This window comes from Sycon ciliatum, chromosome 3 (assembly GCF_964019385.1).
Source record: "Sycon ciliatum chromosome 3, ocSycCili1.1, whole genome shotgun sequence".
Lineage (NCBI taxonomy): Eukaryota > Metazoa > Porifera > Calcarea > Leucosolenida > Sycettidae > Sycon > Sycon ciliatum.
In genome coordinates this window covers 12,176,240-12,192,049 of record NC_088645.1, presented here as the reverse complement: position 1 = coordinate 12,192,049, position 15,810 = coordinate 12,176,240, and the positions used below count along the sequence as shown (strand labels likewise).

The 15,810-nt window shown below is 48.5% G+C and overlaps 1 protein-coding gene across 2 annotated transcripts in view; it reads right to left on the bottom strand.

Annotated features, from left to right (window-relative positions):
- Window positions 1-1,812: 1,812 nt before the first annotated feature.
- LOC135811451 (TNF receptor-associated factor 3-like) overlaps window positions 1,813-15,810 on the bottom strand; it is a 38,866-nt gene continuing 24,868 nt past the window's right edge. For both annotated transcript variants that reach the window (XM_065324694.1, XM_065324693.1), the window contains exons 5-7: window positions 12,045-12,290; window positions 10,989-11,066; window positions 1,813-3,594 (exon numbers count right to left, since the gene is read on the bottom strand). In XM_065324694.1, the coding sequence (XP_065180766.1) occupies window positions 2,614-3,594; window positions 10,989-11,066; window positions 12,045-12,290 (1,305 nt within the window). In that variant the 3' untranslated portion in view covers window positions 1,813-2,613. The remainder of the gene's footprint in view (window positions 3,595-10,988; window positions 11,067-12,044; window positions 12,291-15,810) is intronic.

The following is a 15,810-nucleotide window of genomic DNA, read 5'->3' as shown; positions in this document are numbered from 1 at the left end:
AATCCCAGCACAAGTTGCTATGTCTAACATAGCTGTTCGCTACCATCGCTTCCGCGATGGGCAGGTCTGAGGTCTGAGGTCTGAGGTGAGTGTGTGTGTGTGTGTGTGTGTGTGTGTGTGTGTGTGTGTGTGTGTGTGTGTGCCTCCTCCTGGCTTTTCTTTCATTCACCTGGGTGTTTACCAACAGCCAGTGCCTTGCCGGAGTATGTGTGTGTGCGCGCGCACGTGCACGTGTGTGTGCACGCATGTGTGTGTGTGTGTACGTATGTGTGTGTGTGTGCACGCATGTGTGTGTGTGTGTGCACGCATGTGTGTGTGTGTGTGTGTGTGTGTGTGTGTGTGCGCGTGCATGTGCATGTGTTATATTCATGTATAATGTATGGGTGTGTTGTTCACGTTTGCGTGTGGCAAAATGCAGTGTACGATCAGATGCTAGAGTACTTGCCAGGGAGGTCAGGGAGATCCGACCACACAATTAAAATAGCACCAGGGCAATGGCTACTCGGTCCTAGCACCACACACACACACACACACACACACACACACACACACACACACACACACACACACACACACACACACACACACACACACACACACACACACACACACACACACACACACACACACACACACACACACACACACACACACACACACACACACACACACACACACACACACACACACACACACACACACACTGACACACACACCATTCCGCACGATTTAATTTTAACTCGTCGTTACTTTTACTCATGAGGTCGTATTTCTCTGGCCAAGAGGCAATATTGTACAACGTGAAGCTTCTCAGCTGATTTCGAGTGAGAGCTAGCGGGTGCCGTGTAGTGAGAGCTAGCGGGTGTGTAGTGTGAGCTAGCGGGTGTGTAGTGAGAGCTAGCGGGTGTGTAGTGAGAGCTAGCGGGTGAATCACTTACTGCATCCTACAACACATTAGTACCACAGTCATACCTTGCTCAACCGCACACATCCATTCTGCAAACAAAATATCCCGATAGGCAAGGGAACAGGATAACCGAACACAGGGTATGTTGGATGCATCGCGTATGCTGTTAGTCTGTAACCGGCTATTTTCTACCGGTTGGCGAGGGATCCGGATAAAACTTAAAAGAGGACCGGATAAGCGAGGTCTGACTGTGCTACACGTAGCAGAAAGGTTATACTAGTAAGGTTGTCATACTCAATCTCCCAACAGCCAGCTTCTTCAACCTTGCCATAGGGCTTGAAAGTGCTACGTCACAGCATAGCAACAATTTCAAAAATTCAAAAACTGGATCCACTTGGATCCAGTTTTTGTATGGATCCAAGCACATTTCAAGCGGTCTTACCCACAGCATGGTGATGTAGCCAGTGAAACTGACTGATTTGGCTACTGGGGGCGGGGTTACAACTGGTGGCGAAAAAAAAGTCACACCTGCATTCGACGTGAGTGGGTTGTTGTTGTTGTTTGGCTATATTTAAATGGGTTGCTATGCACCCACATACTTAGGCAATAGCAAAGTGTTAGTGGATCCAAAAATAGAAATCTGATGTCAACTTACTACTCCCTGGCCATTTTGACGTCATCACTTTCAAGCCCTATTACGCGATCAGATAAGGGCTGGCTTTTTCTGGCAAGCTACGGTTTTGCCAGGTGATCTGAAACCCGATCTCATGGATAATGCGTTACAGACCCCCCCGTCTCCATGGGCTGGATTAGAGTTTGTAGTGCTACAAGCACAATACCCCCCCCCCCCCCCCTGTCTTCCTGAGCCCAGGTATGCAACCACTGTTTCTCACAACAGCGCTTGGTTCATGGTTTCGCATCAGTCATAAATTATAATAATTATCATCACCACTGAAGAGTAGGCTGATTATGCATGCAGCAAGCGACACAATCAAAAACAGAAACGTGAGAAAGATCATGGGTGTCAATACAATTATTTCCTCAATTCCAGTCGGTAGTCATAAAAAATCACGTGGATCCAGAACATCAACAACAATCCACGAATTCATGTCAACATCCATCAAGGCCGCTAAGCCATTCTTAGTAGGGGGGGGGGGGGGGCGGTGGAAATGTGGTGTGTGATGGTGTGTGCGTGCGCATGCGTGTATGTATGTGAGTGTGTGTATGTGTGTGTGTGTGTGTGTGTGTATGTGTGTGCGTGTGTGTGTATGTGCGTGTGTGTGTATGTGTGTGTAAGCATATAATGTGAAACCAACAGGTACACAGCCAGTAGTGGTAGCATAAGCCAGAGCATAAGCCAGAGCATAAGCCAGAGCCATAAACATTCCTTTTCAACAGAATCAATTACGATAGTGAGTATTCAAAGCAAGTCCGCAGGGAGCATGTAGCCGCATCGGCGCAGTCTTGGATCTTCAGAGTAGTCACATTCTGACAGATCAAAGTATGTAATGCATTCAAGTTCATAGTAATTTCAGTTCCAGTACGAGACTCGCAGGCAAGTTCGCAGAGTGTTCGGGACATTGGGCTGCAGAGACTGGCGCGTTGCCCAGGACAAGCCTCCTCACAGCCACAGCTGATGTCAATGGCTCACAGGTTCAGAGCTGTTCTAGCGCTGGGAGTAGCTTGAAGGGATGCGCCGGAGGTCCTCACAGGCGACTTACTTGCGCTGGCAATTGGGCCACATCGGCCATCACCCACAAGCAATCACCCGCCAAGAAGTTCTCGGCTTGCCTGTAGAGCTCGCAGTGGCTGATCATCTTCGGGCATCCGCTGGCAATGTTCATGTCGTTGACGGGTTTCTGGAATGAACTGCTGTTCGGGTCCGGGATGAACGACTCAATGCGGTGATGGCGAGCTGGTCCCTGGTCAAGGATGGCAAACGTCACCTTGGCCCTGAACGGCCAATCGAGCAACGCGTCAAATTCTCCCTTCATGATGGTGAAGAAGACGGAGATGTGGGAGCCTTTGCCCGAACCATCACCATTGAGGTAGACGCGGAGGCAGACTTTGTAACCGTGACGGCTGGTGTAGAACGTTGGACTATAAAGACTGACTCGTCGGCCGGTACGCGCCTCCTCGTGCCTTCGTGCAAAGTTGTTGATCTTGAAGATGATCAGACCATTGTGGCTATTGGTTTCCACAGCAAGCAGACGTAAATCAACTTCAGCCAGCGCGGCATCGCTGCGTGCTGCAGTAACGGTCATCTGGCCCAGTGGGTTCGCACTTTCTTGAATTCTTTCCCTCAGTAGCTGGCAGCTTTCATCGGCCTGCATGCTCCTCTGTTCGCACAACTGAACAGATATCTGGATGTTCGCGGCCTTAGTTGCCATCCTGGATTCAAACTGGTCACCGAGAAAAACCTTCAGCGCCGCTTGGAACCGACTGTCAGCCATCAACGCAGCAGGATCGAGAGACGCTGACGATTTTTGCATCTCTGCCAGCCGCTTCCATTCTGCTTGTTCTTCTTGGAGCTTTTCTTCCAACAGGGATATAGTTTGCTGCTGAAGGGACAGTGAGTTACGCATCTTATCCATCGTACCTTCCAGAGACTGGGTTTGCTTAGCGACCATGTCCAGATGCTGTTCTTGGTTGTCTTGACAGTGCTTGTTCATTTCCTCACGTGTGGCCTGGCCAAGAACAGAAAAAAACTGAGCAGGTTAAAACAGTTGTGGATGGGCGATATCAACGGGATAGTTGAGCACAGCAGTTAAAAACCATCTCACGCAGAAGCACCCTACAGTCCATTAATAAAAAGATGAACTTTAAGCCATAAATGGGTCAAGCTTTGAGCTTTTAGAAAATTTTCTGCAATCCCCTATGGAATCCTCTTCCAAATATGGTTCTGAAGTATATTTCTCCAAAAACAAGCCGTAACGAGAATAGGATTTCGGCCAGGTTTTTGCCTCCAAAGTACTGAAGTAGGAAAAACAATGAAAATCCAGTACATTTCACTCCGCGTTCAACAAAACATTATGCGTTAAGAACCCCAGTTGAGGTACCATTTTTGGACCCTTTTTCAAATTTCAAATTCTTTCTTTGCAATTACCGGAATCTACTCTGCCTCATTCTTTCCGCAATCGGAATCGGAATTTCACCGAACAAACGCTGTCGCGTGCATTAAACAAGCGCACCAGAACCAAAACATGGCGGAATGACTTTGGAATGGTGTCGCAATGGCACCAAAGAAACGCTGCCTTAAAGGGGAAGTTAAGGCAAAAATTAAAATGTCACCAGTTGTAGTCTTCGGGGTGCTGAGTCGAATGGTCTTGGGCCGAGAAAGCTGAGACGCTCCCTTCCTACTTGAATCCCAATCGAACTCGCGCACTTCCACCGAAACTGGGTGACTGCGCCCTACTAGATGGGGATTTGTATGCAAAATGTCACTAAAAGCACCATTTCGTTCTTATAAAAGCACGGATGACCGCGATTGGCCCATATGTTGTAGTCTTTTGGACGCTGAGTCGACTGGTTGTGGTCCGAAAAGGCTGCGATGCAGCGTTCCTCCTGTATTCCCAATCGAACATGGTTGAACAAGCGGTCACGTGCTCCTGGGTGCCAAAATCACCTGGTCACCACGCCAGTAGGCGACAACTTTCACACCAAGGTTCAACTCGAGTTCAACTCGAGTGACAGGACTGCACCCAAAAAAGGTCAAACAGGCTAGTAAGTTGTACCCTGCAGGCACGGTGACCAGGTGACTGGTGTACGCAGGAGCACGTGACCGCTTGTTCAACCATGTTCCATTGGGAATAAAGGAGGAACGCTGCCTCGCAGCCTTTTCGGACCACAACCAGTCGACTCAGCGTCCAAAAGACTACAACATATGGGCCAATCGCGGTTATCCGTGCTTTTATAAGAACGAAATGGCGCTTTTAGTGACATTCCCGTCCTCACAGCATCCCGCTACCGCAAGGTCCACAGCCTCAGACTGCATGTCAGAACTGCCGCAAGTGTCTTTTGGCGAAGTAGAACGGCTTCTCCGACAGATCCATCCTGCCAAAGCAACAGGAAGCGACGGGATACCTGGTCACCTTCTGAAGTGCTGTGCCGATATCCTAGCTGCGTCCGTGGCCACGTTGTTTAATGCCTCGCTTGTCAATGGCACTGTCCCCACAGCCTTCAAACTCGCACACGTTATCCCGCTGTTCAAAGCTGGGGACCCGTCTATTCCCACTAACTTCCGTCCAGTGTCCCTACTTCCCATATTATCAAAACTCTTGGAGAAAGTCGTACAAAAGAAGCTAGCCCAGTTTTTGGACATATCTGGTACCCTCCCCACGACTCAGTTTGCATTCCGCGCAGGCCACTCAACGGAGGATGCCCTGGTACTTATGCTAAATCGTATTCTTAGTGCACGGGACAAGCGTTTGTGTACTGGCATATGCCTTCTAGATATGTCAAAGGCATTCGACAAGGTTCGTCACGAACGGCTACTCCAGGACCTATTCGATATCGGCATAACAGGGACAGCCCTAAAGTGGTTTTCCGCCTATCTGTCGGGCCGTACTCAGCGTATCTGTATTGGACGGGATCAGAGTGCCATTTCTGCACCATCCTGTGGCGTGCCACAAGGTTCTGTTCTAGGACCGATCCTTTTCAGTATCTACACCCGCGAAGTTCCAACCATAGATAACCAGTCTTCATCAGTTCAATTTGCCGATGACATTGCGCTGATCAGCAGCAGCACATCCCTGGACACGGTATCTGCTACGCTATCGGCCTCGGTTTCTGCACTTGCTGACTGGTTGCAGACCCGTGGTCTCATTTTGAATGCAGCCAAGAGCCACGTGATCCCTGTATACCCCAACAGGCAGCCTCAGCAGCCCCAGCATACGATCAATGTAAACTGTCATGAAACGCCGATTCCTGTCGTTACTGCGGCCAGGTATCTTGGAGTGCTCCTCGACTCGGATCTGTCATGGACGCCCCATGTTGATCGCTGCACTGCTCGACTGGCCCAGACGATCGGAGCACTATGGAGGTTGCGTCGCTGCTTGACTCATCAGAGCCGAGTTCTCTACTCTAAAGCGATCATCATGTCTGACCTGATGTACGGATCCAATGCGTTTTCCCCGCTTCTTACTGCCAACCAATTGGATCGGCTACAAGTCATGCAGAATCGGGCGGCAAGGGCGGTTTTCGGACTCTCGCATCACACCTCCGCGCGTGCGCTCCTGCTGCAATTGGACACCTACAGAGTATCCGAGATATTCAGGCAGAAGTTCATCGTTCTGGTCTGGAGGTCTCGGAATGAGCACGCAAGTTCTGAACTGCAAGCCCTCCTAGTTCCTTCGTCAGCTGGCCCAACTAGGTTGCACTCCACCATGGGTCTGCGCCAACCGCCAGTTTCCACCAGGTTCGGCAAGGGTTGCCTCGCGTTCCGGGGCGCCCAGCTGTGGAACACATTACCCAGCGATGTACGTGCCATCTCCACACTCCGCCAGTTCCGCGCCAGCATGATCCCGCACACACTTACTGGCCTTTAATAGTACCTAGAGTACCAAACGTCCTGTTTGATGATCAGCTGGCTTAGTTTTTCTCCACCTCTATCCTAATTACATCAGTCCCCAATTTCATTTATTACTGCTTTCTATCTGCATTCGCCACCTTTTCATTGGGCAGATCTGCCCGTTTGGTTTGCGAATTAAAATAAACACAACAACAACAACAACAACATTTTGCATGCAAATCCCCATCTAGTAGGGCGCAGTCACCCAGTTTCGGTGGAAGTGCGCGAGTTCGATTGGGATTCAAGCAGGAAGGGAGCGTCTCAGTTTTTTCGGACCAAGACCATTCGACTCAGCACCCCGAAGACTACAACTGGTAAAATTTTGATTTTTGCCTTAACTTCCCCTTTAATCTACCAGCAATATCACGTGTTGACATGTGTGTGCCATTAAATTTGTCATTGAATTGTGCTAATTACTGTAAAGTTCGCTGCAAACGCCCACCCCATTTTGCAAGATCTGCTGGCCTGTACACACTGACCCCATGCACTGTCACCCCTACTGTACGAAAGTGCTACTCAGGAGACGAATCGCGTCCTGTCAGAACAGCAATTTGGCTTCCGTCGCGGCCACAGTGCAGCAGACCTGCTGACTGCTCTCCACCACCAGTGGGTGCACACCGCAGGAGATCAAGGAGCTTCTCGAGTGCTGGCCATCGACATTGCTGGAGCATTTGACCGGGTGTCTCACACTGGTGTATTGCACAAGGCTAGAGCGTATGGCATCTCGGGAGACCTGCATCGGTGGCTCCAAGACTACCTCTGCAACCGCACACTTCAAGTCCTTATCTCCGGCCAGACATCAGCCAGACGCCCAGTTAAGGCTGGGGTGCCACAGGGCAGTATCCTGGGCCCCACCTTATTCTTGGTCTACGTCAACGACCTTGAAGACCACCTCCCAATCGGCTCCAACCCTCATTCGCCGACGACACAACCCTTTACGCCGAAATTGCAAATCTCGCTGCTATTCCTGACAACGGTAGAGTACTCCAGGCTGCTGTTGACCTAGTATCCAGTTGGGGTTCAGATTGGAAAGTGCAGTTCGAGCCAGCCAAATCTCAGGCCCTTACAATTTCCCACCATCGTCGGGACTGGCCAATACCCCCCCCCCCCCCCATTGTCTTCAATGGAACTCCTGTCGAGGAGCAGCCCTCCATCAAAGTACTCGTTTGACCATCAGCTAAAATTCAGCCAGCATATCCGAACTGTTGTAGTCCGAGCAACGCAGAGACTTGGAGCCTTGCGCAAGGCATTTCACTTGCTGGCTATTCCTGCCCGGCTTCGAGCCTACAAAGCCTTTGTCCGGCCGGTTATGGAGTACTGCCCACTCGTCTGGATGGGGGCAGCTCCTTCCCACTTGAATAGGCTGGACTGGGTGCAGGAGCGAGCCATCAAGGCAATACATCCGCAATGCTGGCTTCCTAGCCTCATAATTCTCCGCACCATTGCTACCCTCTGCCTCCTGTATAAAGCCCTTTGCGATTATTCTTCCTCTCTTCTCTCGAGAATGGCTCCACCCCCGACTCACCAACCCAGGACCACACGCCTCACCCACCAGGCTGTACGACTGTCCACAGCGCATCCCCATCAGTTACAGAATGTTCTTCCTGCCAATTCCCGGAACAATGTGAGCCGAGCCTTTTCCCACTTCGTCATCCCAATTTGGAACCAGCTGCCTTCCTCTTTCATTCCCCACCCATCTCACCCAAAGATCATCCAAAAGTTCAAGACAGCAGCTTATCACCATCTCCTCAGAACGAACTGGCACTGGGCCACTCATAGCATACGCGAGTAAGAGGGTACAGTGTCCTACCCTGCTTGGACACACGTGTAATCTCTCCTCAAAGACAGTCTCCTCTTGAATTTAAAAGTCTAACAGCGTTCACATCAATACTCAACTTATTCTTTTGCTCACTGAGCAATACAATCTTTCCACTTTCTTTCTTCTGTTTTCTTTCTCAATTTAATCCTCCCTACCCAACATCCCTTTGGTGCGTCCATGGAGCTATGAAGCCGAGACCTCTGGTCGGCAGCGCTTAATGGGCCCCACCACCACACTCCATTATTCACCCCAGTGTCTGGAGATATGTGGATTTTGTAGAGAGCAAAAAAACTCACACTGTAGCACGAGAAGCGCTTTGCTACGGTAAACTAGGTCCACTTTCATGGTTTCAAAATCTCTTTGGCCACTAGCAAGAGTACTTAAAGTACTCTTGGCACTAGCTAGTGATTTTATGATGACGGTTGTTTTAATTCGCAAATCCAAACGGGAGTTTCTTTCGAATAACAAGGTAGCGAAGAACAGAGTATTGCAGGAACCAAATACACTTCTGACGGTCATTTCTAAATCACGCAACGCGCCAAGGCAAGGAATTTTCTCGAGCACTTCAGAGTTTTCAACAAGTTAGCAGCGACTGTGTAGGTGTGGCTTCTGTGACATGCACCCCTGTTCGACTTGCAACTGCAATACTGCGACCGGTCAAGTCGTTGAGTGACGCTTCGTCAGAACAATCACCGTTCCATTCTGAAAGCGCGACATCGTGGCACTGCAGAAATTTCAAGATTTGAAAACCAGATTGATCCTTACGCATTACCACATGGAGAACGAGCTAATAACAAAGACGACTCATTTATCGAATGAAAGGAAATCTTGACAGAAGTTTTCTTCGCAGCATGATGATGACAAACGCTTTGGCAGAGCCTCCTGGTAAAGCCTAGTTCACATTCAACGGGGCGCGACGGAACCCGATGTAAGGATCGACGGGAAGCGACGGGACAGTCGGACGGCGTCCAATGTGAACACCAGGAACGGGAACGCAACCGTACTGCCGTACGGATCGGGAAGCGATGGGAAGAGTTAGGTTACGTTTGGTTGGTCACATTCCCAAATGGGAATCACTTGGAATCACTCAGAATCATTCTCGCTCATTTGGTTGGTCAAAAAAGTGCGTTAGGTTGGTCACATTCCACATGATCCCAGAATGGGAATCGCTGAGAATGATTCTTTTTGGAGAATGATCATTCCACCTCACATGCTAGAATGAGCATTCTCATTCCGGAATCAAAAATGATAATGGCTGCCACGAGCCAAACAATGTAGTAACAGGTTCAAGTGCCTCAAATCCTGCACTCAGAAGTACCATGACTCTCTCAAGGAAACTAGAGTCGGGTAAAAGAAAAGACAGCCGCCGTTCCACAACGACATCATGGAATTGTTATGTCAAGTGATTCCTAATTGATTCTGGCGCGTTAGTTTGGTCAGGTGATTCTTGCCGATTCCCATTCCAGAATGGTTGTCATTTACATTCAGAAAATGCCCAACCAAACGCAACCTTAGATCGATCCAACTTTTCATACCGTAGACGGGCGTAGACGGGGACGCAAGCGTACAAAACAGCTGCATTTTGAGTGTGAACAGGAGACGGCGGCGTGCACCGACTACTCCCGATTCGTACTTGGAATGTTGTAGCATTTCGAACACGGTGCTTCCCATGATAACTCGCAGAATGGCTAACATGACTTGAGTTGAATTTTAGCAAGATAAAGTCTGATGTCATTTATGGTATTTAGGGATAGTTGAGGAGCGTGACAGACGAACTGTTTAATCATTTCCTGGAGCTATTATTTGAATGGCACACCTTTCGAAGCTACTTTTTTGGTGTTCATGAAAACCGGTATTGTGAACTTGATTCCGCTTTATTCAAGAAGAAATACAGTCAGACCTCGCTTATCTGGTCCTCGTTTATCCGGATCCCTCGCCATCCGGAAGAAAATAGTTGGTTACAAATGTACAGCATATGCCATGCTTACATACAGTATGTGTGTTCGATTATCCGGTTCCCTCGCCTATCCGGATAATTTTGTGGAAAACGGATGTGTGCGGTTATGCGAGGTCTGACTGTAATTGAAAAAAAGTCTCAAAAAACAAGAAATTAGGTCCAAAAGCCACCCTGCCACGGACCGTGCCTTATGACTGGCGCCGTTCGCTGTTGAATGACGCAACGACTGCAGCTTGTCGTGTCGTAGGATCGTACACGATTTTTACAGCTCACCTCAGCCTTCCCGACAGGCCCTTACGCCCCGTACCGTCAGCGCTCCGTCGAATGTGAACTAGGCTTAAGACATAGGCAGTTTGTAGGCATTACAGGCGTTCTCGTACGCATTTGACCTTCATGCCAGCTTTCTACAACTATATTGACCTGAAAAAGATGAAAATAGTATGGCCCCGGCGGGGTGGGCGTTTGCTGCGAAGTGTGCGTTTGCAGCGGACTTTACGGCAATATTCTGGCATGGTGAAACCCAGGTAGCGAGTTTATGTTCAGCAACGGCTTCGTAATACAACACAGTAATGGTTTAAAAAGAAGATCAGGCTGGTAAAATATTATGTGAGGGGCGCAAACACCACACACACACACACACACACACACACACACACACACACACACACACACACACACCCACCCACACACACACACACACACACATACATTATGAGGAATTATACTATAAACATACCTCGAACTGACACGAGTACCTTTGGTATGGACAAGTACACACAATGTGTGAGCAGTCCTGAGCCGTATGCCGCTCAAACTGAGCATGGTGATGACCAAGAGAAGCACACATGCACGTGCATACACACACACACACACACACACACACACACACACACACACACACACACACACACATACACATATATACACACACACAGAAACACACACACATACATAGGCACACACATACGCTGATGAGTCCACAAAGGACGAAACAGTTCTGTCCGCAGATTGAGTATTTTGCTCCTGCGCTTGTAGCAGTTGAGCACTCTCATGTGGGGTAGTGCCTTTGCTGCTACCGTTGTGTAGAGCTCACTGACTTGTCAGTTTGAGCACTCTGGCAAGGTAAGTTTGGGCCTGGTTTAAATCTGGCTTCGGAAATTATATTTTCATTGCTATCAGGTTCGGCCTCATTTCCTCTGTGCTGCGCTGACGAGTCCACAAAGGACGAAACAGTTCTGTCTGCAGATTGAGTATATATATATATACTCAATGATGCAGACAGCCAGACTGTTTCGGCCAATGAGGCCTCATCAGTGCAACTCCGACCTTAAAACAGGATTGAACTGCCAGCCATGGCTACGAGAATCACAGACATTAGGACAGCTCGATGTACTAGCGCTGAGAGTGCTCAAACTGCTAGAAGCAGCGGGCAAAGCATAAAGCTAACCAGCGCAAGTGCATCCTATTGAGAGTGCTCTACAAGATCGAAATCGAGGAGCAAAATACTCAATGATGCAGACAGACAGACTGTTGCGGCCAATGAGGCCTCATCAGTGCAAGTCCGAGCTTAAAATAGGATTGAACTGTCAGCCATGGCTACGAGAACCACAGACATTAGGACAGCTCGGTGTACTAGCGCTGAGAGTGCTCAAACTGCTAGAAGCAGCGGGCAAAGCATAAATATAAATATAATTTTTATATATTCACACATACAAGTACCTGGATGCCCACACTCAGGTATTTTGCACAGAATTGTGACATGGCAAATCACTGGTCTGTTTTCAAGACTTACATCTCTGCGTTTAACACTGTTTCCACAACCGTTGGGGCACTGGATCTCGTAGTCCATGCAGTCCTGTGAAAAGTGGTCGTGCATGAGGGCTTGCGCTACGTTCATGCGACACAGGCGACATGGCACTGGCTGATACAAACATTCCTCGTTGACGTGACGGTGCAGATCGCACTGGAACATGGGCTGCGCCTCGCAGCCGCGATTCGGACAGCGCACTAGATTGTACCTGCAAACGCCCATGTGGTCCTGGAAAAGAGCGGAGGTAATAACAGACAAAACGCTATTGAGCATGAGGATGATACAAGATATGTTGGAAAGGGCGATATGATGTGATACACCGGGAGGGAGCTGTGGTTGAGATGGGTCAGGGGGAAACTAGCCTGGAGATATGTTGGTCTCACGAGAACCCCTCCCAGTGCATCTCGATTGAATTTGGATTCAGTGCAATCCATAATAAAATGTGATCCTTACATTCCAGGTACACGTACATGAAATTTATAGTAAAGAAAAGAACCAACGAACTACACATTACGCTATAATGTCCAATAACAGCACCAGTTACTAAACAATCAGCTCATGCGATAACACTGCACGTCACTGCCCGGCGTCGTAGCATTATAGCGTAACTTGTAGTTCCTTGATCCTTTTCTTTACTATAAATAAATCCTTCGCTCTCCATCCGAGTATGTACATGAAATTGTGCTCGATTCTACAATGCAACTATTTCACGCAAAGTCACTGCAATGTCACTCAGGTATAACTATCATCACCCCCCCCCCCCTTAAAAAAGTATGGTCAGACCTGCATATCCAAGTGGTTGTATGTATGTATGTATGTATACTTTATTTGAATTCGCAAATCCAAACGAGCACAAATGCTCAATGACAAGGCAGCGAATATGTTATTATGTTACAGGGAAGGAGGGTTGGGGAGAAAATAAGGAGAACAAAGAGAGAATGGTAGATATCTCAATGAAGAGCGAAGCGTTATCAAACTACAAGTAAGCCAGCGAACGATAAGTCGATAGTTCTGTAACCCGCCTAATAAACTAAGTACTTTTTTTCAGGCGTGCAGTGGACTGTCATTAAAACAGAAACAGAAAAATAATAATAAGGCACCCATTTTGTTTGTCCAGGGGATGGCCCACGCCTGGTTCACTCTATTACCAAGAGTATATAACCCCCCCCCCCCAATAGTGTGCAACTCATGGTACCCTTTCTATGGGGTACGGCGACGGCGAAAACTCACATCACGTGGTGCAGTGTCACAGTTGTACGTTTCCAGCCCGTTTCTAGCGAGCAGCGGAGTAATAGAAAAAGCAATCTCTGACAGAAACTCACTGCGGGTATGCAAATCACCAGCATGATTATGGCAGAAATTCGGATGGCGCGTACGCTATCATTCGTTTGTATGTAGTACGAACGCATCTGAGACACGTTATGTGAGTTTTCGCCGTTGGAGACCCCATAAGCAGAGTTGCACACTCTTGGGGGGGGGGGGGGGTATATACTCTTTCTATTACTATATTAGTATTGTAGATACTAGTTCTGGGTAAACAATTGTACAAATAAAGTTTTTTTAATGCTTTGATTATTACCGACGTCCCTTAAAGGGGAAGTCCGGTGAAAAATTTAAATTTCACAGTCTGTAGAGTTCGGGGCGCTGAGTCGAATGGTCTTTGTCCAAAGAGGCTGCGGCTTATGGTTCGTCAGATACGCCCAATCGAACATGCGCGAATTTGAGCGCGCATCACCCAGATCCAGGTGATGACGTCACAGCGTGCAGCCAGGTAGCCACGCCATCTAGTTGTGTACAAAAATGGCCATATTCGGAGCGCGTTCGATTGGGGAACCGTTTATCGCAGCTTCTTCGGACCAAGACCATTCGATTCAGTGTTACAAACACTACGTACCCTGTGATTTTCAGCTCGGTATACCTGGAGGTTATACCGTATTTTAGCCGTTTCCGAGTTGGACTTTTCCGTTAGCCTAGCCCGTCTACATGGTCTATGCGCTCTGCGCGCGCTGCGTGCATGCAGTGCGTGCAGTGTGTTATCTAGCTGTAGTGCAGTCAACAAACTCATGTCACAACTGACACAAGACTCAGAAAACTAGTCAACACCCGGACTTGTCATGTACTACACTCGTATCAGTCGTATTGTACAGTCATGTAGTCAGAGAACATGCGTTTCTCCTTGCCGGTACCGGTGGTTGTGCTTTGAGAAAGAAAATTTTAGTTTTCTGCACCCGCGGCGCCTCATTATTTTATGCTACAGCGATGAGTGCACAACCGTGACAAGTGACAAAACAGCGAACAGCTCTCGGACCTAGAACTTTCAGATTCTATAGCGTTGCGAGCGAAGAGTCGTGCCCGTGGTTCAAAGAGCCTGCACTGTTCTCCAATTGAGTAGTCCGAAATATTCCAAGTTCGCACCAAAACATCACCATGTGGCAGGCTACTGGAGTCTAAGCGAATCTAATCGGTATGGAACAACATTTAGAGCACTCGCATCACTCTTCTCCATTTTGGCGACCCTGCTCTCCAGCGACCTGATAATTACATCAGCCTCGTCTGCAATAGCTGCTGCTTCTTCATCAGTCGGAAACTCAGTAGCGCTCACTCTTGACCGGCCCGCGCGGCCATTTCTTCAGCTGACTACCGAGGTTCTCAGCCCCAGACCGAACTCATGAAGGTCAGCCATGGCTGCATCCTCACTCTCACAAGGAGTTACATGTCTTCGGGGTCGCTTGCACCACCTAATATCAGTCGCCAAATCATTTGAAATAGCACTGACACTATTGCTTTCACGCACTCCTTTTGTCAGTTTTGACCTAGCTGCACGCTATGACGTTGCAGAGGGTGTGGCGCGGCCGCATGACGTCATGGCGCAGCCCCCGAAACTCAGTTTTTCAAACGGAAATATCTCGAGAACGCTTTGTCGGAGACACGTGGGACCAACACCATTCGACTCAGCGGCCGAAACTCTACCGACCCTGAAATTTAAAGTTTTCACCGGACTTCCCCTTTAACAACTTTAGGGTTCACGGATTGGCATGCTAGCGTCGCCAGCTACATCATGCACGTGACAGGCGCGTGCATATACTGTACCACACAATCGGTCAGTGCTCAAATCGCATTTTCCCATCAATATCACTCACTTTCAACTCTACGGGATTCATTACGGTTGGCTCAAACTGCCTGAATTTTCGAATCCACACGCACGAAAGACGTTCCAAGACTTCCACCGTTCGTATTTTTTCAAACGAGTTTCGGGTTTTCCAGTAACTTTGGCCAAAGTTCGGCTAAAAAAACAGGGGGAGCCGTTGCGTTTCCGTAAAATATTGAACGGTAGAAGGATAGCCAAGGTCGAGAGCAAAACAACGAGCCACTATTTGTCAAAATCGAACAAGAAACGGCTCAGCGTATCTATTTTCCGTGCACGCGCGCGCGTACTTTGGCCGACAAGGTGTCAGAATTTCTAAAGAAGAAGAATAACAAGAGCTGCAGCGCTCGGAACAGCCATGCTGGATACTTCCAATCCCGACACGATGGAGCGTGTTGGCTGTCGTGAGCTGCTGAAACGACCATGACATTTCTTTTTCTTTGTATACCCTACATATCTTGACGTGCCCTTGCTCAGTTTCGGCCTCTTTTACAGGAAGAGTATTTTCTTCCTTGGCATCAGCGGCCAAACAGCAAGAAGAGCAACAGATCGAGATTTGCAGGGCAAACAAAGGATGCGTGCAGCTACATCTAGTCAGGTTCG